Source organism: Monodon monoceros, unplaced genomic scaffold, assembly GCF_005190385.1.
Source record: "Monodon monoceros isolate NGI ecotype Baffin Bay Population unplaced genomic scaffold, NGI_Narwhal_1 Super_Scaffold_6, whole genome shotgun sequence".
NCBI lineage: Eukaryota > Metazoa > Chordata > Mammalia > Artiodactyla > Monodontidae > Monodon > Monodon monoceros.
In genome coordinates, this window is record NW_021703783.1 from 55645668 (window position 1) to 55671642 (window position 25975).

General features: G+C 43.4%; 1 protein-coding gene across 1 annotated transcript in view; it reads left to right on the top strand.

Annotated features, from left to right (window-relative positions):
• TPH2 (tryptophan hydroxylase 2) overlaps nucleotides 1-25975 on the top strand; it is a 107478-nt gene that overhangs the window by 30187 nt on the left and 51316 nt on the right. Inside the window, exons 7-8 of the mRNA XM_029206470.1 lie at nucleotides 16812-17008; nucleotides 22177-22312. Of these exons, the coding sequence (XP_029062303.1) occupies nucleotides 16812-17008; nucleotides 22177-22312 (333 nt within the window). The remainder of the gene's footprint in view (nucleotides 1-16811; nucleotides 17009-22176; nucleotides 22313-25975) is intronic.

Here is a 25975-nt window from a genome sequence, read left to right on the forward strand (position 1 = left end):
GTAAGAACTGGAGGTTGGACGTGGTGGAGGTTTTATACAAAGGAGGGCTGTATGCAGGTAGAGCATTCCAGGATCTGGTCCCGGTTTGGAGGTGCCTGACTCTTAGTTCAGGAGGCTGAGGTAGGCAGGGCACCACCAATTCGTCATTACACAGGGAGAAGCCACTCTCACAGCATGCACAAAACTCCCCCTGTCATGACCCCAGAGAGGCCAAATTACACTATTCGGTGGATACAGAGTCAAAGCAAAGGGTGTTTAGCTAAGGGAGTTTGGAATCCAGGGACATTAACCCTCTCCCCTGGACAATGCTGGCTACGTAGAGTAACAAAGTGATTAAAACCTAGGGTTTTGGAGTCAGGCAATGTGGGGTTCAAGCTGTAGCTCCACTACTTCCTAGCTGGGTAAGCAGCCTCACTCTGCCTCTCAGGTCCTCCATCTGGGACGTATGTCAGGATCACGAAAGAGAATGCATATACTGTGTTGGGCACGGAGATGGCATATGATTTGTGATCATAAGTGCCTGTTACTGCTATTACATCCTCCCTCTCCCTTTCCTCAGGCTGTCTTCAGTTTCCTGTTGATCTGGTTTATTCTTTAGCTATGTTAACGCCATTGTTTATGCTCCACCTTAGCAAATACTATAGCTCAAACGTCCGTAGAAGTAATCCTTGAAAGGAAACTCCTCCAGTTTCTCATTTAAAGGCTGCTCATATACTGATACTTTTCGTGCTGACCAACCTCGCTCTTTATGGAGAGATTTCATAGAAAGCGATCGTATTCCCATTTGTGTGTGCGGGAAGCTGCCAAGATACTGAGAACAGATCGCCCGTTGCCTTAGGTGTTTCTTGTATGTGGACAGTGTGAGGAAAGTGCCTGCCAGGAGTGGTTAATCCTGGAAAACACAAACCTAAGACTTGAGGAAAGTAGAGAGAAAAGGATCGTTCCTTAATGCCCCTCATGCCATCATTGCTGTGGCTTCTCTGAGTATGACCTTGAGAATGGATAAGGGCTAGCCATTGTGTGTGTGTGTGTGTGTGTGTGTGTGTGTGTGTGTGTGTGCATGTGCGCGCACATGCGCGTGCAAGTTCATGCAATAGTGCTGGTGGGGTGGGGCACAGGTGCTCACAAATCCCAAGTGGGTCTGAGCCATAGTCTCCAGTGTGCCATGCAGTAAGGAAGGTTTCCTTTTGGTTTAACAGAAAATAAAGATGCAATTTCTAATTGCAATACGTATTTTTCTAGTGCTGATGGCTTTCCGAGTGAGCAAAGGAAAAAGACGTCAATACAATAATTACTTAAAATAAGCTCATTTGTGTGGCTTCTGGCAGCATGCTGCGATCTGATTTTCCAAACCAAAGCTTGGAACCACACTGGCTTGAAGAGAAGATTATCTGAAATTGGGGTGGTCCTGAAAAATCCAGCATGTGCCGTCTCTGCAAATATAGTTTGGTAATACTAAAATTAGGGACTGTTTGGACATGGGGAGAATAACTCAATTCCCTGTTGGTAATTCGTTCAGGCTTATGGGCACTGAGAAGAAGTCCAATATATGGTGGTGTATTTGGTGGTGGTGGTGTAGCAATTGGCAGGTTGGAGTCTGAGGTGTCAAAAGATCAAGAGAAGGAAAAGAAGAGAAATACAGAATAATGTATATTGAAACCACGGCCAAGAAGCCCTCTGGGGAATTCGTGTTGAATACTGTATTTTCTATGATAGTCTGGAGAGGATAAAGCAGGGGAAAGAATCAACACAAGCAGAGAAAAATGAAAACAAATTCCACTCCATGATGGGACAACAGCAGGCTCAAAGTCTGTGTTACCATGAAACCTAAAGGGGAGAGGGAGTGGGGATGTTCAGCCTGCTGGGAACTGTTGACAGGTGCCACTCAGGGGAGTTTCTGATTGACAGCGTTGCCAAGAAACAGGATTGATTACCCAGAGGCCCGCAGACAGACCTGAGCTGCGGGGCCACGAGGGTCTGGAAGGCCTAACTGCCTGACCAGTAACAGCAGAGGAAACATTCATTAATGCAAATATCATTCTCCATAGCAGACCTGAGAAGGAAGGCTGTGGATGGGGAGGGCACTGTTTCTAAAATAATTGGTGAGACAACGGGCAAATCACACCCCGTCCTCCTCCACCCAAATAAAAGAAATCCTAGTATAAACAGAAAAAGAAGCCCCCCGTGATTAGACAGTGTGAAGGGCCTATAGATGTGTACTTCAGATGAAATGGAAGTGCTTGGGGGAGGGGGACAGATGGCATGAGGGGGAAGAGAAAATTATGACTGTGATAGTGTAGCTGTTAGGTTTGTCTGAAACCCTCCAGTTCTCTGCCATTGGCCCCTTCATATTTTAAGCCTGGTATTAGCTTTGCTACGTTTCTGTAGGTTTCACCATTGCTGTATTGTTGGGGAAGAAAACTCAGTAATATGTATTTTTTCAACTGACTAGATATAAACACCTTTTTCTTTGGGAGCTACTGTAATGATTATTCCTCAACAATGGGCATGCATATTTAATTTAATTATATCTTTGGTGGGGGTAGCCGTAGTTATTTCAATCCATCTTACTGTCTTGGAAAGAGGCCCCGAGCTCTGACTTTAATTTTGCCACTCTTGTTTGCTTAAATTGAATACTACTGTGATTGTGTTTTGTTATGAATGTGTTTTCTTCTGGTTGAAATTGAGGTGGTATATGAATCTCATGTTCTTTTCATGGGGTTGCTTCCTCTTTGATTTATTATTTTGTTAGTCCATGGAATCTGAAATGTAAACAGGTAAATGCAAATATCAATGAGTAAGGTAAACAAGGGAGTTCCAACATATCAGAATTTGCTGAAAAGTTGAAAATGCAAATATCAATGAGTAAGGTAAACAAGGGAGTTCCAACATATAAGAATTTGCTGAAAAGTTGAAAATTTGCTGAAAAGTTGAAAAAAAAAGTTGAAAAATTCCCTAATTTGCCAAGAAAACTCATTTGATTTCAGATTGAGGGATCCAAGTGATTCCTTAACATCACTCAGCCTCAGTAAAATAGAGACAATAGTATCTCCTCTGTAAAATGGAGATAATAGTATCTCTTCTGCCTCTCTCCTGGGAGTGTTTTAAGGGTAAAATGAAATCAATGGAACATTGCTCTATGGTGTACTTTATTATTACCTTTATCAAAACAATAATGAAGGAATCTAGACCAAAAGCTTGGGGTTTACTCAGACCCCTGATCCACTTGGAGGGCTTTTGTTGCTTTCTCCAGTTTCTCTTTTGATCTGAGAGACAGTGTGTGGAGTGGTTAAGAGTGCAGAAATTGGAGCTGGACTGCCTGGGGTGAATTCCACCTTCACCACTTACCAGCTGAATGATGCCTGCAAATTATTTGTCTTCTGTGCCTCAGTTTCCTTATCTGTAAAGTGGGGATAACTCTACCACTGCTCTGTAGGATTGTTGTAAGGATTAAATGAACTAATATATCAACAGCACTTTGAACACTGCTCAGGAACTGCTGTATAAGTATTTGCTACTACTGTTACAATATTTTTCTCACTTCAAACCATCTCTCCTTTTTGTCTATCCTCATGCACCAGATCTTTTTATTACCCTTTGGTGAATACCCTTCTTCACTCCCCTTGGCCAAGGCTTTCTTTAAGCCCTGACTTCCGTCTGATTTTTGTACTGTATCATTCATTGCTGTGTAACAAATGACCCCCAAATTGGGCAGCTTAAAACAACAAAGTTATTATCTCACAAAGTTTCTGAGGGTCAGGAATTAAAGAGCAGCTTGGCTGGGTGGTTCTGCATCAGGGTTTCTCATGAGGCTGGAGTCAAAGTGTTGACCAGGGAAGCAGTCATCTGAAGGCTGGACGGGGGCTGGAAGATCTGCTTCCAGTATGGTTATTCACATGGTTGTTGGCAGGAGGTCACAGTTTCTTGCCTGAGTGTCCTTAAGACATGGCAGCTGGCTTCCTCCAAATCAAGTGGTCCAAAAGAGAACAGGGCAGAATCTACCATGCTTTTTATAACCTAGCCTCAGAAGTGACTTACCATCACTCCTGATATACTCTGTTGGTTTCATAGCCCAACTCTGATACACTGTGGGAGGGGACTACGCACAGGCATTGATACCAGGAGGTAGGGTTCATTGGGGACTGTCTTGGAGGCTGGCTACCAAATACATTTAAATTGTGTTTAATTTTATTTCTTTAAGACCCTCCCTAACTGCTCTACCACAGTGGGTACTAATGCATTTTCTGCAGAACTAATTCTCATGAAAGCAGAGGTAGCATGGTGTAGCGGAACATGTGGCAGAATGTATAGGCTTTGGAGCTAAACAGAACTGGGTTTGAATTCCTGCTCCATCACTTACAAGCTCTGTGGCTGTGAGCACTGACCTAGTCTCTGGGTCTCAGTGCCCTCATCTTAAAATAGGCACAATATCTACCCTGTATGGTTGGGAGGATTATCAATGATTACAGGGCTGATTGGTACAAACTGGTGTTGAACCTGTGATAGATATGATTATTATTATCAAGTGTTAAGTAGCTGATGGTTCCTCGATTCCATGTAATCGTCTGTTAAGCTCACCTAAAATGAACAAAATACCTTAAGGAGTGAACGAGTTAGGGAATTTCAGCCTCCATGATGGACTGGGTTAAAGGAGCTTTTAAAAAAATATGTGGTGTGTGTGTGTGTGTGTGTACACTACAGTTTCAGGTAACTCATGCACACAGCTTGCTTCTTCAGTCTGAAAAATTGACTCTCTCGAATGCCTTCGCAGGCCAGTGAGTCTCAGCTAAGGTTAAAGGGAGCAGATGGTGGCTGGGCTGTGTTGGACTCATTTCTGAATGGCTGATGGTGGTAGAAATGTTCACCAAAGCTGGACTTCTCAGCCGTCAGGCTCAGGCAGTTTTAGCTTCCTTTTGTTAAATTCCTGCCGCGTGCTGGACATTGTGTTTAACACGTTGCTTATGGTCTCTCATTAGCCTCACAATAAGCCTTTGAGATAGGTGCCATTACTGCTCTCATTTTGAAGATAAGGAAACTGAGGTTCAGAGACATTAAGAAACTTACTAAAGGTGACACAGCAGATTGTGTCACCTGCATAAACACCAGTTGTTGATGCTTTAATTTCTCTGAAATTGAGTAGTAAATTGAAGAGTAGAATGAAAGTAAATATTTTGTAGTTCTAGTTTTATTTCCCAGTGACCAGAATAGTTTCTGAATAAGATCACTTTCACGGGTACCTCTCTTATAGAATCTAAATGTCTTTCTTTGCTCAAGAAGGCACATCTTTTCTTTCCTTCTTCTCCTTTTTGGTCTGGAAGTGGCCATAGCACTTCCCTTTGACATAGGTGGCATCATACACAGGTTGACTGTAACAGTGACAGAACGAAGGGACTTGGCATTTTAAAAAGTCATTCTTCTCTTTACAGAATTCAGCATATTTGAAATGCACATTTCTTGTGTGTACTTAATACACTTCAGACTCTATGGAGACTGTCTGACTTCAAGGCTGCGCTGTCTCTCCGAGGCGCCCAGTACAGGCGCCCAGGACATCTGCCTGGCCCTGGTGTGTTAGAGCCACGTCCTCGCCCTGCACAGTGACTTTGTTCTGCTCTCTCAGGCCCTGTGCTCATCTCCTCCCAACCGAAGCCTGACCCTCGTGGGATATATATCGGCTGGAAATAAACACAGCTGGGCTGAGGCTTGAAAAACAATTGCCAGGGATTTGTCCCTCTCTGGCTTTTTCTAGTTGCTAGCCTATTTATTTCTTGATTTTTTGATTTACAAAATTGCACCCTTTGTGATTCATTTGCTTGGAGTGTAAGTACACAGCTAAACAGAGGCTCTAAAACAAAATAGCCCCAAATGGGGACTAGCATATTTGAAAAGTGCAATCACCCAGCCCAGCAGGCTCATTCAATTTGGGCGAGCTTGTGAATTTTCTACTCAGCCCCATCGGGGAGAGAGAGAGAAAATTCTCTCATTCAGCATGGAATAGTGATGATTCTAACCTCCTCTCCGCATCAAAGCAGAGAGGGGCATTTTCTTACCACCTTCTTTCCTCCCACCCACAGCCCCAAATACCACGTGTTGTCAAGTGAAACCTTCTGGGGCTAAGATTCAGTAATATGCGGTGCATTCTAAGATGTTGAATAGATACATAATTGTGGAATGGATTTGCCTTGGAATAAACATATTGGGCTTCCAAGCCAACATCTCACTTCTCAGGAGGTCTCCTCAGTTTTCCCTTCACTAGGTGGCTCAGCAGGAGTCAGCCATAGGTTTGTACAGAAAAGGAAGGAAATGGATGATAGAGGCAAAGGCTCCAGACAGATACGGGGTAGAGCTGTTTACTGCCCCTCCTCTTACCTCTGGATGCCCAATGCTGTGCATACTGGGGTTTCCCTGCTCATAGGTAGCTGTGATGATTTAGTTTACGTGTGAGCTGGAGGATTACTGATGCTGAGTTTTTCCTAGGAGGCATTTGCAATTATTGCAAATTGCAGAAAAATAACTGGGGTGGCTCCACCTCTCCACCTCTCCACCTTTCCAGAAATTTCAGTTGACCGTAGCATTTCTCATTTCATACAAGAAGAGGCATGGTTTATGGATCCTGCTTGGTTTTAGAACGTAGCTTAGAGGAATACATTACTAACAGGGCTCGTGAGTGCCACATTACCGATTTTTAGACAGACAAATCTTAATTGGAAGCATAAATAGAAGGTAGAGGAAGAATGAAAGGGAAAAGTTATGCTTCCTTAGTGGGAAAAGAACTTAACGGGGGTTGCAAGTTTTATCCTTAATAACATTTTCCTTATCAGTTTCATTGGCAGATGGTCACCTTGATGAATTGTAGGCTTTATCGTGATGGGGGACCAAGTTTTAATTTTTTCTCTTCTCTGCCCGTTTGAGAAGAGGCACCCGAGAAGGCAAATATGTTTTCTCCCCGACTGAGCTAATTTTATCCCGTTCCATTATCCTCCATTGATTTGCTTTCCCAGCTTTTGAACAAAGCTGAGATGTATGAGGCTGTTGAGGTACTTTGTGAGTCCTGCGTAAGCACCAATTGTTGATGCTTTAATTTCTTTGAAATGGAGCGATAAATTGCAAAGCAGAACAAACCCAAATATTCGTTGTGCTAGGGTCATTTCCCAGATGACTTGAATAGTTTCTGAGGAAGGTCACATGAGGGATTTCAGGAGTCCCTCTCTTGCAGAATCTAAATATTTTTTCTGCCCAAGAGGCAACACTTTTTTCTTTTGGTTTTCTTAAAAGAAAATCTGCATAGCTACTTCCATTTGACATAAGTGGTATTATACACAAGTTGAAAACAAGAGCAACAGAATTAAATGACATGGGTTTCTAGAAAGTTATTCTCTGTATAGAATTCTCTGCATATTTGAAATGCACAGTGCTTGTAAGTATTTAAAAGACGTCAGGCTTTATGGGAGAATCATTTTCATGCCAAATGTTTCTCTCTACCTGGAGTTTAACTCAATGGCTGAAAAGGAAGGGAGCCTGAGAGTCGCAAAGAAAGACAAAAGGGAAAATTGATTTGGAAAAGGTTTCTCCGTTCCATTTTGGGGGCTTGTTGGGTTTTTTAGATGTGCGTCAATGCCTCAGTAGGATGTTGTCTGATTATAGCACGGCTCCCACAGCTGTGGAAAACATTAACACAATACGGCTTACTGACAAGGACAGAAGTTGCACCAAATTCTAATGTCTTTCACGGAGAATGAGGTATGAGTATTTTTACTTTGAAATGATTTCCACAAACATGAAGGATTAAAATTACTTTCACAAGTAATGTCTCAGAGGTGAATGGATTTATACGGAAGAATGTGGTTTTTTATCTCCAGACCTATTCCCGACCCTGCAGGGAAGTGATGACATTTTTTTTTTTTTTTCGTTTCTATACACCTGGAGGAAGTGAACCAACTATATGGAGTACCTGTTAGGTACTAGGCATTGGCCCTGGCACTTGGCTGATGATATCTCATCTGATACTCTGTGTTGTGTGGTTGTCTTACTTCCCTCAGTTTCAAATGAGGAAACAGAGGCCAAACTCAATGCTAGGTACTCAAGACCTTGCTCTGAGGTGTGTTGGTTTAGAGTGGGGTCTCTAGAGCTAGGCTTCCTGAATCCAAGTACCTGCTATGCCACTTACTAGCTGTTTCATCTTGGATAGATGACTATGTCTATAAGCCTTAGTCTCAACCATAAACAGTCATTTAATTGCTGTATAAGGTGAGCATTATATGACAAAATCCATGTCATGTGCTATTATATTATTGTTATTGCTACAGTTAGATGGATGGATGAATGGATGCTATTATTAGGCCTGTGAACTGTAGGAAAACTGCATTCCCTCATCTGCTACCGAAAGAGGGAGGTCAGGGCCCAGTGGTCAGCAACATTTGGTCCCTGTTGATCAAGATGCAAGATACATGGGATTGAACTTGGAGTTCTTGGAGACCCTAGCCTGTGTCTCTTCATCCTAGTGGCCTGAGCTTGTTGGCTGCTCTTAACTTGTAGTTCTTTTCTGGATGGCGTTCCCCGAGTTCCCCTTGTATATGTTGAGCATGCACGTGTTGGTGAATGTTAGACCCACTGTTGCTGCTGTTCATATTTAATTTCATGGTAGTTTTGGCAGAAGAAAATCACTCCTCTAGAATGTGACAAGGGCTTTCTGCAAGGTGAGAAGATGGTGAGAAGCCCTATCCTGGGGTGCACAGGACAAATAAAAACAAATAATTTCCAGGAGTTAAATCTTCCCTCTCCCTGAGGCTCCCTAGGTGCGGTAGTTTATTTTCATTATGTCTCTTGTAAAGGCAGCACCAATATTAACAATGTGAACAAAACAAACTAACGTTTCTGTTTGCTACCATCTGAAAGTTCCTTAGGGCCCGTAGACTCATTTACGAAAATTCAGGTGTGCAAAACTCATTTGCAAAAGCAAATAAAATATGTGATCATAAATGCTCTTTACCTGACTAGCCTAGGGGACTTGCTGAAAATGAGTTTGTGCCTTTACGTTTTCTTTCTGGTGTAATTTAGCTGTCCCAGTCTGCCCAATCTCCTCATCAAATGAACCCCTTATCAAGCCACTTAATGTCAGATGACTTGAATGGTTTCAAATCTTGGTATAACTCAAGATCTGGTTTGTGAGTTTCCTTTTTGAAAAATAGCATTTAATCATCGTGCCTGTGGCTTTGAGAGTTCATTCATTAAGATATCTAGCCAAGGAAACATCTCTGTGTTTATTTATGTCCCTTTGGGTTTGCATAGACCGCTTTCTTTCCAGGTGAAAATTTTGGCTATAAGTGTGATGGGTGACAATACCTAGAAAACCTGAGTGAGAAAATTAGAAAAGAGAAACCCCTACCTGTAAAGTAAGCAGGACATAAGGTTAATCGGAAGTTACCAGAAAACTTCCTAAAATCTTAGTCTTTTAAGAGTTGCTTTTTCCATAGCAATTAAAATACATGAGGTAGGGATGAGGTAAGACAAATGCCTATCTGCCAGACTTCCTGATAAACAACTATACTTTTTTCTCAAACTTTAAGTGCGTGGCTTGTTTTGGTCTGATTGGTTGATTTACATATTCAACGAATATTATTTATTGAACACCTGTCTGTTCTAGGCTTAATTCTGCGGGGCAGGGATATGAAAATGAGCAAAGCAAACAAAAATCCCTGTCTTCAAGGAGTGTACATGGTAATGGGGGGATAGATTTAGCAGAAGAGTAATTTTAGATATTTTACTTGTTTTTTTTCCCCTGAGTATTACTGATAGTATTTTATCATAAAGTTATTGAGTGTCCTCTGTGGTCTGAATTCTGAAGTGTAATTTTATCAAATTCGAGAGCCTTAGACTTTTCTCACTGACTCTTAAAAATCAGTAGATAAGAATGGCATTTGCTTTCTGGTTAAACTTTAATGGAATTCATCCACTCTACTGAGGATTTTTTTTTCTGGCTTGTAGCAACATTTTTTTCCGGCCTCAGAGGCGTGAGCCATCATCTTGTGGGACACTTATTGACTACATGACTCTACTCTGGCGACACCTGGCTGCAGATGATACTGGTTATGAAGGGGGTACCTGCCAGCATAGTACTAGGTGACATTACGTCACTGGCTGTGGGTGAGGGTCAGTACTCGGTACTGATTGAAATTTCTACACATTGGTGTGTCACCTCAGTTGTTAGAAGTATAACAAATGCTGGGTAATAATTAATAATAAAGTTTTGTGAATGATGAATGTTTCCTTTTTAAAATTACATTAGATCAAAATCAAGATTATTTTTAGAATAATGTTGGAATAATGTCAGTCTCACTTTTCTGTATTCTTATGTGCTTTCTAGAATGAGGAGAGAGGGTGAATTATAGATAGCTCCCTGGAAATGATGCAGAATTCAGGGTATGCCCATTGAGGAGTGCAGCACACACATCTCATAGTTCGAGGAAGAACAGAGGCTTCCTGCCTTCATGTTCCAATAATCGTTCTCCAAAGGCTTTGTCCAAACCCTTAGAGGAGCCACTAATTGCTAATGAGTTGCAAAGATGGTGGATTTTTACATATTTCCTGTTCTCATTTCCCTTCGGCACCCCCAGGTAGAAGTGTCAATCACAAGAGAAATGCCTAAGGTGGGGAAGGAGAGAAAAGATGAGGCGGAGATGAGAGGGACGGTTTATTCCAGGCAGATAAACAGGTCTTGAATAAGTGAGGCATCTCCAGCCCGGAGGAACATGTAATGAAATAAAATAGAAAATGAGTTCATTCCTAACTGTTTCTACGAGATTCACTGGTCCCCCCTCAACCAATTCTCAGTTTCCCTTCTGCTCTGTTTAGTCCTTGCCACTGAGGAAATCCAACAGTTTCCAAAGAACACAGTCTGCACTGTGATTCAGTCAGTCTTGCCATCTTGATGTAAATACTATCAACTTCAGCCTGTCTCATCTTCCTCCACTGAATAGGGGAATTGCTTCCCCGCACTGGAGTTCCTTTAAAGATAACACAAGCAGAGAAACTGCATCTCACATTAGGAATTCTAGCAGCAAGGACTCCAGGAGGTAGCCAGGCTGTACCACCATAATCAAAGGTTTTCCAATTCCCCAAATTAAAAAAAAATATGTATAAGAAAAGGAGCTTGCTGTTGGACCTGCTGGAGGAGAAGATCAAACAAATAATTAAAACAAAAGCATTATTGCTTATTCATCTGGCTGGAGAGAGAACTCCCATAATTTCAGCCCCAGTGGGGTTTATGTCCCTGGATTTCAGTGTAAAAATGTGTTTGTTAAACAGCATTGTTCTAACAAGCTCAGGACTTAACATAGAGTAACTCTATCGGTACCTGCCCCCAGTTAGGTTTGTCTATGCACTTTCTACTTTCTCCTCTCTGCAGGGAATGCGCAGGTTTTTCAGAATCATCGCCCTGCCTCTAGGAAGAGTGGGATTTAACCTTACAGGCAGAAAGATGCCTCCCACAGTCTTCAGTATTTCCAGAGAAAGTTCTTAGTCATCTCTTAGTCACGTATTGCACCGGGAAGCTTTTCCTATTGTCGAGCTAAATCCTGACAGTGAAGGTTTCAGCCCTTTTCCTTGTACTGTCTTCACTGAGCAATGGTTCCCTGTCGTGTTTGTAAAGTCTTAGTTTGCCATTCTTTGGCAAGAGGGCAGAATCTGCGCTGAGTGGAAACTGCTGAAAGTCACATCTGTTTTTCTCCAGTAAATTAGGAATCTGTGAATAATAATTTTGGTGGGTGTTAAGAATTCTGGAAGCGCAACTAATTCCATATAAGTGGAGGAGATTCCCTAGAGATCTAATGATAATATTCACTTGTAATTAGTTTGTTGAGGAGTCTCATCTTGTTGGGGTTTATACCAACGTAAAATGGTTTTATTTTCCCTACTCACTGCTTTCCACTGTATTGTGTTGAATCCTACTTTCCTGCTGGGAAGCAAGTTCCTTAGCAACAACTAATTTCCTTTCATTTTCAATTATTAGTAGAGTCTCATTGGGGTATTTAAGACCTAGTCCCATTCATTTAAAAAAAGATTAATCTTAAATTTGATTCAAAGTGTATTGTCTTCCTCCTCCGTTCTTTGGAGTGTGTGTGTGTGTGTGTGTGTGTGTGTGTGTGTGTGTGTACGGTTCTGAGATACCTTTCCTTCTCTCTTCTAGGACCTAGTTCCTCTGGGGTTGGGAGCTGAGAGGAGGCTGAGGGCTTTTGGCAGGAGCGTGAGAATGTCCGGGGTGGGCAGGCCTCTGGCCACTCTCGCCCCGGTTGGGACAGGTTCTTTCTGGTGCGGTGTCTCTGTTGAAATGGTCTCTGCATGGTGTTGTGTGTAGTCTTCTTGGGGTAAGACCATTTCCTCCACTTCCACCCCTGCAGATAAGCTTCCTGTCCTCCCTTGGCCTTTCAGTGCTCACAGCATCATCCTTTTCTCCAGGTTGGCCACATCGTAACTTGGGTACCCCTCATGCACCTGGCCTTTAGTACTTCCTCGCCAGGGTTGAGGGGAGCCCCTGGAGCATTCTTCTGTCTCCTGAGAACTGAGCAGACCTGGATGGGGTGGGGCCTCCCCATCTTCCTACCAGGCACACCACATTGGGTCCCATGGGAATTTCTAGATTTCACTGGGCATCAGGCTCCATGTTCACACAAACCTCAAGTTTCAGAGGACACCTGTCAAGGGTACCCTCGTCTCCCCCATAGCACGCCATACTGCTGGGCTTCCAGACGCTCTCCCAGGGCCTGTCTCTATTGCTCCAGTCTAGTGACAGCACCAGGGGGAGCAGGGCGTCCTGCTGCTATGCAAGCGTCCAGATGGGAAAGTAGAGGCCAGACCCTACTTCTCGAGGGCGCCTGCAGTCCTTACAAGTGATTCTTGTGGCACAGCCTTCCCCCCTCCAAGGAGAAGGAACGGGGCCTTTGCTTCTCACCCCAGCCTTCCCCACAATCCTGCATGTCTGATTCCCTGTTGGACTGGTAGGTGAAGTTTGGGGATGGGGTGGGAAGGGTAGTACGAGGGGGGTTTGTTGGTGGTAGAGCCATTTCTGCCGCTTCTTCACAAGCCCTGCAGGGAGATGGTTGGCTCCAACTGCTGAGAGCTTTCTCTAGAATGTGGAGTACTTAAGTGACTTTAGTTGTAGGCCAGAGCAGTTTTAGGACACTGGGATATGATGCTTATTACATACATGTTATGACATGTACTCAGAGATAGATGCATAATGATATGTGGGTATATGTCCTAGGCCCTAGAAAGATCAGGACACCCCTCTGTCATTCTTCTCATGTATAATTCACAAAAAGCCCACTAACCCACCAGAGAAGTGCAACACATTTTGATTTTTCTCATGACAATTTTTATTTTTCCAAATCTCAAAGTTTTAAAAAAAATAGGTGTCCCTGCATTCCTGGTACCCCAAGCACTACCTACCGGTCTTACTGAGAAGGTTAAAGGAGTGAAGAAATATGAAAGTATTTTATGAGATCTATACAAATACATGCGAGTATCATAATTACATGATTGTATACGAGATTTTCTATATATAAGTACATATACCTGTAAGCCTTATTTTAATTTGGTATGTGAAAATAAGCTGGTGCCTGGGATACATTTTTTATTTCATTGGTGTACATTAATCAGTTAAGACCACAGCCGGTCCTGAGCCTGACAGACTGGGTGTTAAGCTTGGCACCATGAGTTTAGTCAAACGGCTTAGTTTCTCTGAGCCCTAATATCCTTATCTGTAAAATGGGGGGGGGGGTCTACCTCAACGGAGTTGTGAGAATCAAATGGGCTAAGTTATATAAAAACACTTAACTTTAAAAAAGTGTCTGGCCAATAGTAAGTTCTCAAAGATGAGCTATTATTATATACCTTGATTAACTACATGGAAAAGTGGGAAATTTCTTATTTTTTCTGTATTTGGGATATTTTTTAACAGAAATTAAATGGATAAAAGTAGCCTTTACTTTGTGTGAAGTTGATTTTTAAACATTTACCTTAAATAGTTACCCGGGATATGGGGGTCAGAGCGGTGTGAGAAATCTCTTGGCGTGACCAGTCAGACCTGTTCAGGGTAGCTGCAGGGCACTGCACCAGCTATTAACTTAAAAGAGCAGGCTCATTAGTTACCCAGGCAGGACAGACAAGTGGAAACAGATGAGACTGTACGCGTGGTCGTTTGTATTCCCAAGGTTGTGATGCTAGGAATTCATTATTAATACTGACAGGCCCATCTTAGGATGATTCCACTTCACCATGGTGTGAAAGTGAAATGCGTTCAGTAGAAACGTACTTCGAATTTGGACCTTTTTTTTTCAGTGCAATATGCGGTGTAATTCTCTCTTGTGATGCTGAACTGCGGCAGGGAGCCATGGTCAGCCCCCCCTCGATCGCCAGGGTGAACAACTGCTAACACCTACAATCATTCTGTAGCTAGGCAACCATTCTGTTTTTCACTTTCAGTACGGTATTCCATAAAGTACATGAGATGTTCAACACTTTATTATAAAATAGGCTTTGTGTTAGATGAGTCTGCCCAGCTGTAGGCTAATGTAAGTGTTCTGGGTACCTTTAAGGTAGGCTAGGCTGAGCCATGATGTTTGGTATGTTAGGTGTATTAAAGGCATTTTCGACTGATGATATTTTCAACTTACGTTGGGTTTATCACAAGGTAACCCCATTGTAAGTGGAGGAAGGTCTGTATAACTCCTTCTTCCTACCCAGACTCACACTCGTCTTTCTTCTGCAGCTTCCTGTTGTCTACGGTCAGTTCCCCTTTGAAACGCTGCATGTTTGCAGACTGATATCGAAAGGAAAAGTTTGACCTAATGATTCTTTTCAAATGGCTTCTCAGTATTTCATTTATTGTTTCAGCCTCATTGCTTTCCACCTTCTGATTGTGCACAGCCCTTATCAGCTTTATTGGCTTCCCCGACTCAAATTGATTTTGTTGAATTTTCTGGTACCAGAGGCAGACCGTTCATGTTTTTATTTCCTTACATCCTTTCTATTTTTATCTTTCCATTTCAAGCTTTCTTCTAAATTCATCACAGAGGCTAAGCCTTAGCAGTCTTGATCTTCTCAGCAAATATTTGTCGGGTTGTAATTTTTTATTTGTTATCAACAGCCATATTTAAACAACGCTAATCTTGTTCTAATTCGGTTTGTCATAAGCCCTAGTCTTGATACGTAGAGAAAATAAATGTTAATTTCTGTTTTTTTCTTCAGTATGTGTTGTTCCCTCATCCCTCATGTACTGCAGTTAATTTTTTTCAGTAAAAATAATTTGAGGCAGTAAGAATCACATTTGGACCTGAACCTTCAACAGAAACGATTTCGGTAAGAATACTTTGAAGTGTGCAGAGGGCTGGGGACAGGGCTCTGCTTATGAGCCTGATCTTGCTGCTGTCCTCCTGCCCTTTTTTCTACCTAAGGGGGCACTTCTGGATGACCCCAGCTTGCTGAAGGTGCCTGAGGCTGCAGCACCCCTGAGGGCCAGTTGCTGCCTATGCAGGCTGGGTTACTGGATTACATAGCTCACAGGGGCAGAATCCCTAGGTTTATGTGTATATATTGGACTTCCATATGTCGTGTGGGTCTTTGCTGACTGCAGGGGCAGAATCTGTGACAAGTGGCCAGGGAGGGCAGTGGGGGACTACTGCAGGTCACTGTTGAGCAGGTCATGAAAAGTTTTCACTTTCAGGATAGGTTTCTTAATCAGAGGCTAAATTCAGATTCTGGCTCTTCAAGCCATAGTTTGCAAAAGCACGTGTACATATTCTCTCCTTTCTCCTGACCTCACGTGGCCTCAGGAGCTATGGTCCCTGCTCATGGCTGCTGGCTGCTGTTAGAAGAGCATTTTAAAACTCACCTTTCCTTCTGTCAGGGCACCTGCAGATCCTACCCGGCCAACAAGTCTCAGCTTAAGTTGTACCTTCTCCAAGGAAGCTCTCCCTGACCACCCCAGTCCAGGGCTGCCTCTCAATATTCCAAACCAGGCACTGGCTCCCTATGACTTACAGGCTGAATCTGGTCTGTTTTTGTAATGCAAGTTTTATTAGAACATAGCTATGTTCATGTGTTTACATATTATCTGTGGCTGTTTTCAAGATATAGTGGCAGATGTGGGCAGTTTTGATAGAGACTGTATGGCACACAAGCTTAAAATATTTACCTTTTAGACCTTTATGGAAAAAGTTTGCTGACCTCTCTCCTAACTGACAGGGCTTAATGTGTGCACCTCTCAGCATGATGTATAATAAATGTTCCAATTTTGCACTTTGCAAAACTCTCACTTAAGTTTGGCGTAGGCTTTTAGTATTTCTCAGACATTTCTCTCACTGAACAAATAACCTCAAAATTACACTAGGAGATTGGGGTGAGTTCCCTACAAAGGACAAAGGGGACCCACAGGCAATTTTATTTTCAAGAGACAACATCCATTTATTACTCTTGTCAGGTGATTGCAGAAAAGGTTCTCAGAGCACAGCTTTGGACCTAAACCAGTTCCTTCCAACCCAGAACTCTTGTTACTGATCCCAGTGTCAGAACAAGAATCTTATCAAATGTCCATAAGGATGTGTGAAGACGTAACTTAAATCATTTATATGAAAGTTTAAACACATACACAAAACTAGAAGGTTAGCATTTTCTTCAAAAAATAACACTTCGTGGGATCCTTTTGGACACTCAGGCATCCCACTTTACAGGAATCTGACTCACATAGGTATGAAGGTGAGAAAACACTTAGCCCAGTGACCCAGAGCCAGATTCATTCATTTCTCTTCTCTCCTGCCTAGTGGTCAGCCCATCCCCAGAGTGGAGTACACAGAGGAAGAAACTAAAACTTGGGGTGTTGTGTTCCGAGAGCTCTCCAAACTCTATCCTACTCATGCTTGCCGGGAGTATTTGAAAAACTTCCCTCTGCTGACTAAATACTGTGGCTACAGGGAGGACAACGTGCCCCAACTTGAAGACGTCTCGGTTTTTCTGAAAGGTAAGCTTCACACGGGCTCTCTCTTCCTACCCCACATCCTCATGGGCCGTCTAAGGACACACGTGACAGCAATCGCCCTTTTTCCAATTAAGAGCTCCCTTTGGTTTAAAAAGAGGAGCTCTGCACCAACAGTTGCCGGGCCACCTGTGGGAAGCAGAGCAGGGCCTCTGGGCGGGGAGATGGACTCAGCTCTTCACCCAGCCCAGGGCCTTGGTGAGGTCTCTCTGCTGGGCTGTTTCATACGGCGAACCCCAACCGACATTTGCAAGTTCAGCTTTGAGCTTTTTCTGATCCGGGAACGACTCTGTTGGGCTACATAGGCATGGAATGATCTCAAAGGTAGCTTTGTATTTGCTTTGCTAAGAATTATGTACTGGATGAAGAAATATCACGGATAATGTTGAGCATAGTGACTTTCCTCTGGGGAGGAGGTCAGTCAGTTAATCAGATCGCTATTGTAAAGTATAAATCGTGCCCGGAACGGTAGTGCTGGTGTGAGAGCAGGGAGCGAGGTGGAGCAGAGTCCCCTGGCGTCCACGTTCTCTGTGTGGTCACTCTCCTCACTGACCCTCCCGGGACAGCAACTGGGAAAACTTCAGGCTCTTGCGGGGATGGGGGTGGAGGTGAAGTTTTACAGCGGCCGCACTTCCTTCTGTGTCCTTCACAGCAGGTAAGTCCTCGGGTTCTCCTCTTTTCTCTCTCTTCCCCATTTCAAGCACAACAGCTCTAAAAGCTAAAGCCTTGCTGCCTACCTCTTTCCCTAGAGCTCCTTTCCTCACCTGTCTTCCCTGTTTCTATCGGTGATGATAGATTCTCTAGACTCATCAGGCTCTAGGGATTCCTGTTGCCAAAACTTGGCCTCTGTTCACTGGTGCCGAATAGAAACGCGGAGACAGTCTGGGGTGAAGTAGAAAAGAATAGGTTTATTGCTTTGCCAGGTAAAGGGGGCCACAGCGGGCTAATGCCCTCAAGACTGTGTGCCCGCCCTGGAGGGGGTAGCGAGCAGTCTTACAGTGTTCAAGGAGCAGGACGTGGTCGGCTCGTGGACGTTCTTCTGATTGGTCGGTGGGGACGTAATTGGGAGCCAGCATCATCAACCTTCTGGCTCCAGCCGGTCTGGGGTCTAGTGCTTGTGGACAGCATATAGTTAACTTCTTCCACCTGCTGTGGGTTTCAGTATCTGCAAAACAGCTCAAAGGACGTGGCTCAGAATATTATCTATATAGTCCTTGAGGAAGAACTAAAGGTCCTTGACTTTGTTTAATGGCTAAAGTATTATTATTTTGTCTTGCTTGACTGTTTCCCTTTCTTTCTACATTTTCTCACTTCTGATTAAATTTATTCTTTTTTTAAATTTTAATTTAATTAATTTATTTTTGGCTGCGTTGGGTCTTCGTTGCTGTGCGTGGGCTTTTCTCTAGTTGCGGCGAGCAGGGGCTACTCTTCGTTGCGGTGCGCGGGCTTCTCACTGCGGTGGCTTCTCTTGTTGCAGAGCACGGGCTCTAGGTGCGTGGGCTTCAGTAGTTGTGGCTCGCGGGCCCTAGAGCGCAGGCTTAGTAGTTGTGGTGCACGGGCTTAGTTGCTCCGCGGCATGTGGGATCTTCCTGGACCAGGGCTCGAACCCGTGTCCCCTGCATTGGCAGGCGGATTCCCAACCACTGCGCCACCAGGGAAGCCCCCTCATAGGGTTCTGCTCGGTTACACTACTCCTCTGAAGTCCTACCCCCACTCCGCTCCCTGCCACACTTAATCAGCCTTTGTATACTCTTCTTATTCAGCTGTAACACATTACCGCAAACTTAGTGACTTAACATGAATGTATTATCTTACAGTTCTGGAGATTAGAAGTCTAAAATCAAGGAGTTGGCTAGGCTGTGTTCTTTCTGAAGGCTTCTGTTCCCTTGCCTTTTCAGCTTCTAGAGTCTCTACCCACAATGCCTTGCCTCGTGGCTCCTTTCTTACCTCACTCCAGCCTTTGCTTCCATTGTCACAAGTCCTCTGACTCTGACCCTCCTGCCTCCCTCTTATAAGAATGCTTGTGATTATATCAGCCCCACCGAGATAATCTAGGATGATCTCCCCAGCTCAAGACCCTTAACTTAATCACATCTGAAAGTCCATTTTGCCATCTAAAGTAACATATTCCCAGGTTCAGGGCATTAGGGTAGGGGCTTATTAGGAGAGCCTAATTAGGACTGAGCTTACCCCAGTCTCCAGGTATTGCCACTTCTAGCTTTGTGACCCATGGTGAACCTGTCCTTTTCTTTCCATTCCGCTGCTACCATCCACATTGAGGTCCCCATCACTGCATCCTTGACACCTGTTTCTTCTCCTCTCTACTCGCCTGCCCACTGTTTCCAGATGAAGCTTCCTAAAGCATCTCTTCGTTCCTGACATCTCTGCTCGGAAGCTATCAGTGGCTCCCCTTTGATTTTACTGGGGTTGGCGAACTTTTTATTTTTTTGTAAAAGGCCAGATAGATAGTCAATATTTTAGACTTTGTGGGCCAAGAGGCAAAATCGAGGCTATTAGGTAGGTACTTATTATAACCGTTTATGTCTGCTGCTATGACTGCACCGCACAAACCCTCTGTTCCAGCTGTGGGTCTTCATACCACTGCTTAGGCTCTGTGCCTTGCTAGAAAAGCCATTCCTTCACCTGCTCAGATTCTACCTGTTCTTCAAGGCTCAGAGCAAGTCCTGCCTTCTTTATGAATCCTCATCATAGGAGCCACCACAGTTTCATCCTAGCTCATGTGTGTATCAGGAGAGAGGTAGGCATGGCCTGACAGCTGGTCCACTGAGAACCACACTTAGCATGATGGGAGGGCCCCCTGCGTGGATGTCATCCATGATACTTGTTACCGAGAGAAAGAGATTGAGGACCAGTGATCAGTGTCATTTAATTAGCGCCTAAATGCATAATGCCTTATGCTGTTGTTTAACTAGATTATATTCTCCCTAACGGCCCTGCCTCTGGCATGTCCCTCTGTTTCCCATGGAGTTATGTGCGTATTATATATTTACCATGGTCTTGATTATTCCTATGTGGGGATGCTTTTTACTGCTTTGTTTCTCAAACCCCAGGAATTAGATTACCATCTCGTAAGTTTTGCTGTATCTGTCACCCAACTTAATACTTTTATGAGGGGTACAGTACAGTACAGTTTCTGGATGCAGAATGCCTGGGGTTGAGTCATGGCTCTGCCGGTTCCTGGCTGTGTGACCTTAGATAGATGAATTGCCTTAACTTCTTTGTGCCTCAGTTTCCTCTCTGCAAACAGAGATAATAATTTTATCTACCTTACAGAGTTGGGAGGGGAAACTAATTGATATACCTTAAAGCCCTAAAGTTATTGCTTGACACATATTAAGCATAGCAGAGTTTTAGTTACTATTACTACTATTATTGTTATTGATTTTCACACCTTTGATGAACTGGGTACTGGGCACTCAGTTTGCATCATTCATTGGTACACAGCAAGCACAATGTAAATGTGTGTATTTTTATTTCTTTTAATTGACTCACTTTTAAAATACCAAATTTATTTTAATAGGAAACTTTTAAGCAATGGTAGTCACAAATTCAAATTTCTTGATGTGATAGATACATATATTTTTAAATTTATAAGAAAATAAAATACATAACTATTAAACTAAAGGATGCTTCCCCTGTACCCCACATGTGGGATACTGGCTTAATTGACATAAAATTCAAAAAGAAAAAAATACACTTATCTTTTTGATTTTCAGTGGAGAGCAATCAATCCGCCTGAGAACTTTTGGAATGAACTGAACACTGTTAGAATTACAGGTCTGAGGAGGCCTGAGAACAGGGTTATTTCCTTGTAGGTACCCAGAATCCCAGAGTGGACTTGTTTTATACGCTTAATTGGTTTTTATCTTTCAAAACCATTTCTAACCATTCTGAGATGCTCTTCTAATGAGCTGAGGTTTTCAGAATGGGAGCCTTTACAGTGCTGATATGAGAAGAAGACCCCCTCCTGTTGAAATTTTCTGGGCCTTCATGAGCAGGAAGTATTAAGCAGTCCTTAACTGGGTTAGCAGTCTAGGCTGATTTCATAGATTTTATTGTATTCTGCTTATTTTGTTTTTTTCCTCTTACCATAAACCAACAAAGCATGCAGAGCCTTCGAGTACCTTTTCAAACTGCGGTAATTAATACAATTGTTTTCATAACATCACAGAAATGGGATATTGCAGTGTGGAATGAAGGGGTTAGGTAGTTTTGACAATAGAAAGCTGTCGTGTGAACTGATTCCAGGATGCCCGTCAAGGGGGTGAATTAGCTTTGTGTTCACTGACCACATACACACAGAAAGAATCCCTATCTAGGTGTGTCTTTAGAAAGATATCAGGTAATCTGTAGTAAGCATCACTTTATTTATTATTTATATTTTTTAGCAGCTTCATTCATTGAGGTATAGTTGACATAACATAAAATTTACCCACTGTAACTGTACAATTCAGTGATGGTAGTAAATTTATAGAGTTGTATAACCATCACAGCAATTCAGTTTTACAACATTTCCATCATTGCAAAAAGTTTTCTTTTGCCCCTTTATGGTCAATCCTTGTTCCTACCCCTAGCCCTGGGCAACCACTGATTTACTTTCTATCTATAGATATTCCTCTTCTGGACATCATATAAATAGAATCACAATATGTGTAGTCTTTTGCATCTGATGTATTTTTAAAAAATTATTTCTTATTGAGGTCACATTGGTTTAGAATATTATATAAGTTTCACATGTACAACCTTATATTTCTACTTCTATGTACACTGCCTTGTGCTCACCACCAAAAATTTAGTTTACATCACTTTAGATTGTAATCTTCTCCTGTGTATTTGAGCTTTCTTATCCTAATTCAACCTCTGAATTTAAATCCTTAAAGGTTTTTTTTGCCTTTCTTTCCATTTTAATGAATGTCTTATGCCCCTGGAAACCATCATTCGTGAGTGTATTTTAGTCATCCGAAACCACAAACACGATAGCTGTTAACAGTGTGTGTCATTCAATTGTCAAGAGTTTTAGGACGTTGATTACTTTGTTTCTAAAACAGCCTTATAAATAATAGGAAGCCCTGCTTGGACCATCAAGTCCTGTCAGGTTAAAATTTAGTTGAGTCTTTCTGTTGCCTCTTTAGAAAGGTCTGGCTTCACGGTGAGACCAGTGGCTGGATACCTGAGTCCTCGAGACTTTCTGGCAGGACTGGCCTACAGAGTGTTCCACTGTACTCAGTACATCCGCCATGGCTCGGACCCCCTCTACACCCCGGAACCGTGAGTACCCACACTGTAAAGCTGGGCTGGATGGAGACCGCCGCATTGGAAAGTGGTCAGGGCTCACTTCACTTGAGAGTAAATTGGGTCCAGGAACGCTAAAGACCACGGTTCCTTAGGCCGCCGAGGTTATCACTTTGCTTATGATGCTGTTTTACCTGAAGAGTCTTGTGATTAATGGGCTGCCAGGGTCTTCACTGGGGAGCAGAGCGCAGTAAAGTAGCTGATGGTGACAGAAGTGGGCGGGGATTAGAGCTGAGTCTCCGAAGTCCCCTCCTCTTCCTAGGGGACAGAGGCTCACTGACCAGCTGGGTACCCAGCAGGGTCACTACATTGTTCTTTTCTTTTTTTAGCTCCTTTCAGCATCCCTGAAAGTGTTTTCAGGGTAAACAAAGGTTACTTATAGGACTCCAGACACCGGGAGAGAAATGCTTCTTAGAGTGGATGAATGCTCAAAGGAGAGCTGTCAGAGCTAAGAAAGGCAATCTCTAAATCTAGCCCAGAGGGTTTACAAATAGCAGGCACTTTGTTAGTTGCCTTTGAATAACTGGCCCTCCTGAGACCCGTGGTAGCTACCAAAATGTATGCAGAGAGAGAGGGCAAAGAGATGAGATTTTAGCCACAGAGGTCTATAAAATTGGGGGAATAATGTGTTACATTTTTACCAAAGTACTTTCAACCAATTCATTCAGCAAACATTTATGTGCAATGCTAGCACGGAGGTACAGCGGATTCAAAGATGAATAAAATGTCGCAGCTGTTTTCTTAAAGCCTCTCGCATTCTGGCAGGGGAGATAGAAACATAAATAATTATGAAAGAATGTGTTTAGGCCTGTAAGGGTGTGTGTGTGCAGAGTATCAGAGGGGCAAAGGGGAGGGAACAGTCCCGAAAGGCATTTCAGAGAAAGTGAAAAATTAGTGGGGGTCTAGAAGGGTGGGTAGGAATTTCTTTTTTGGATAAAGCCGAGTGGGGAGGGAGGGGAAAGCTTTCAAGTCAAGGAAAACAACCAGTACAAAGATGTGGAGGCACAAAAGAGGCATAAATGAACAAGGCTTGTTACTTTAGAGGGGCCAGAACATAGGTATGTGTTAGGGATGAAATGACTCTTCTGTCCACAATGTAAGCAGTCATTTGTCAAAACAGGACCTTTGGGCTTAATTCTGTAGGCAGCAGGGAGCTGTCCAAGGCTCCTAAGCATGATCAGATAATCGTCTTTGAGAAGGATGATGAGGGTGGGGACTTGGAAGTATGGAGAATGAACTAGCTGGAAAACCAGCAGGAGCTCCCATTCCAGTGAAGGGATACAGTTTATAAGCCATCAGTGGGATAGGACGAGAGGTCACCTCTGAGAAAGATCATCAAGATGGAATTAACAGTATTTGGTGACTATAATGAGGGCCAGGAGATGAGAGGGTCCCTAAGGCAATGCTAAGGTTTTTTTTTTTGTTTGTTTGTTTTTGCGGGTACGCGGGCCTCTCACTGTTGGGGCCTCTCCCGTTGCGGACGGAGCACAGGCTCCGGACGCACAGGCTCAGCAGCCATGGCTCACGGGCCCAGCCGCTCCGCGGCACGTGGGATCTTCCCGGACCAGGGCACGAACCCGCATCCCCTGCATCAGCAGGCGGACTCTCAACCACTGCGCCACCAGGGAAGCCCAATGCTAAGGTTTTTATCAATAGATTGGGAAGCTGAATGGGTAGTTTTTTTCTAAAATATCGGAGGGGGATTAGGCTTGGAGGCAAGAGGGAATAAAAGAGGGAGCAAAGAGGAGGATTTGGGTTTGGAGCATCCTGTCTTTGAGGGGCCCATGGGTGGGACCTCCAGTTGGAGAAGCCCCTGGCAGTTGGAAATAAGAGCTGAGAGTTCAGAAGTGAATTAGACCTCCTGCTATCGATCTGAGTGTTTTCTTCTTCCATGACTCCTCTGACCACACAGTCAAGAGGAAGCTAAGTCAGAGCATGGAAACTCGGGATTCACTACCTTGGGGTTGTTTTGGCAGGCTCCTTTTTGTGGGTTTTATATCATTCATTTGATTCTTAAATTATTGTTATGATTTTATGAGTAGGTAACACATGCACATGATTTAGCATTCAAAGCTTACGAAAGGGCACGCTCTGAACAGTGACTTTTTTCCCTCTTCTGCTCCCTTGACACCTGTTGCATCCTCCCCAGGGGCAACCACCGCTACCAGTTTCCACTGCGTCCTTCCAGATATACTCTGTGCAGACACAATTCTCTGTAAAGGTCCCTTTAATGCGTATGTATAACAAAGTCCCAAGTCTCTTCCCAGCCACATGCTGTAGTTTGAATCTATGAAACACTAGATCGGGAGTGCTGTTTCCTGCCCAAGCACTTTCGCAGGCATTGTCTTTGAAATGCAGTCCCATTTCCTCTATTGAGAGCCAAGAGGGCAGCTTCTCCAGTTTGTGAAGTTCAGCTTGGCTCCTGTGTTTGGTGCTTGTACGCTGCTTCCAAGTAACTGCTTCTAATTGCTGAACTGTTGTAGTTGAGGCAGCACTAATGAGACAGAGGCGGGCCCTGAAGAGGCAGCTAGAAATGGGAGTGAAAGCAGCGAAAATACATTATCCGAAAAAAGAATTTTGTTATTTTCCTCTTCAGTCTGGGAAGAATGTATTTTGATAGCCTAGCTCTCAACACATATGGGGTGTTAAACATAGGTTGTTTTTACCATTTTACATTTTAAAACTGGTCAGGTACTGGGGCTTGAATTTAAAAAGCAGTGGTAGATTGGGTTGCTTCCCTGGGGAGGTTCTGGCCTGGAGGACAGTGGAGGAAGTCCTGGAGAATCAGTGACTCCTGATTTTCTTGGTGGGAAGAGTTGCTTTTCCATGTGTTTCTACTTGGATTGAAAGGTCACTGATTCTGCTAGAAGTGAGGCTCTTTCTCCCTCGGAGCACTGCCTGAGGCAGGGATTCTGCACACTGTTGTCGCATAGCTACTTATTTTGATCAGCTGTGATCGCAAGCAACTTTGTCACTAACCGAGTATTGAAGTTTACAAATGATTTCTTTAAAAAAAAATCAATTGGGTCAAATTCAAGGTTATTCCAGTAAGAGCATCCCTCTCACTCAGTGGAATGACAGGGAAAGAGACAGAGCTCTAAGTTACATGGGTGTGCGAGCATCACCTGGTATGCGAATAGTGGCAGGACAAACATTTGAGAAGCCATCCCCCTAATCCCCTGCTCTCCTCTTTGCTTCTCTGGGAAGTCCATTGTGGTCTGTGTCATATTGCACCCTCTGGCCACTTTATCTTTTAGAACAGGGTTTCTCAACCTTGGCACTATTGATATTTTGAGCCAAATAGTGCTTTGTTGTGGTAGGATGTTTAGCAGCATCCCTGGCCTCTACCTGCTAGACGTCAAGAGTACACTCCCACCCATGCCAGGTGTGACAACCAAAGATGTCTCCAGAAACTGCCAGATGTCCCCAGGGGGACACATCTTCCCCAGTGAGAACCACTGTTTGAGAAGAAACAATTTGGCAGGTCATTGTTGTTCTGACAGTTATTTTTCTCTTAGAAGCAACCTGTAGACTTTGTTTCCTTTCTAAAACACCAATCTGACTGTAGCCTTCCCTGGTTTGACCTCTGTTGGTTCCCTGTTACATACAAGGAAAAAGTAAAAAATGTTTGATATCATC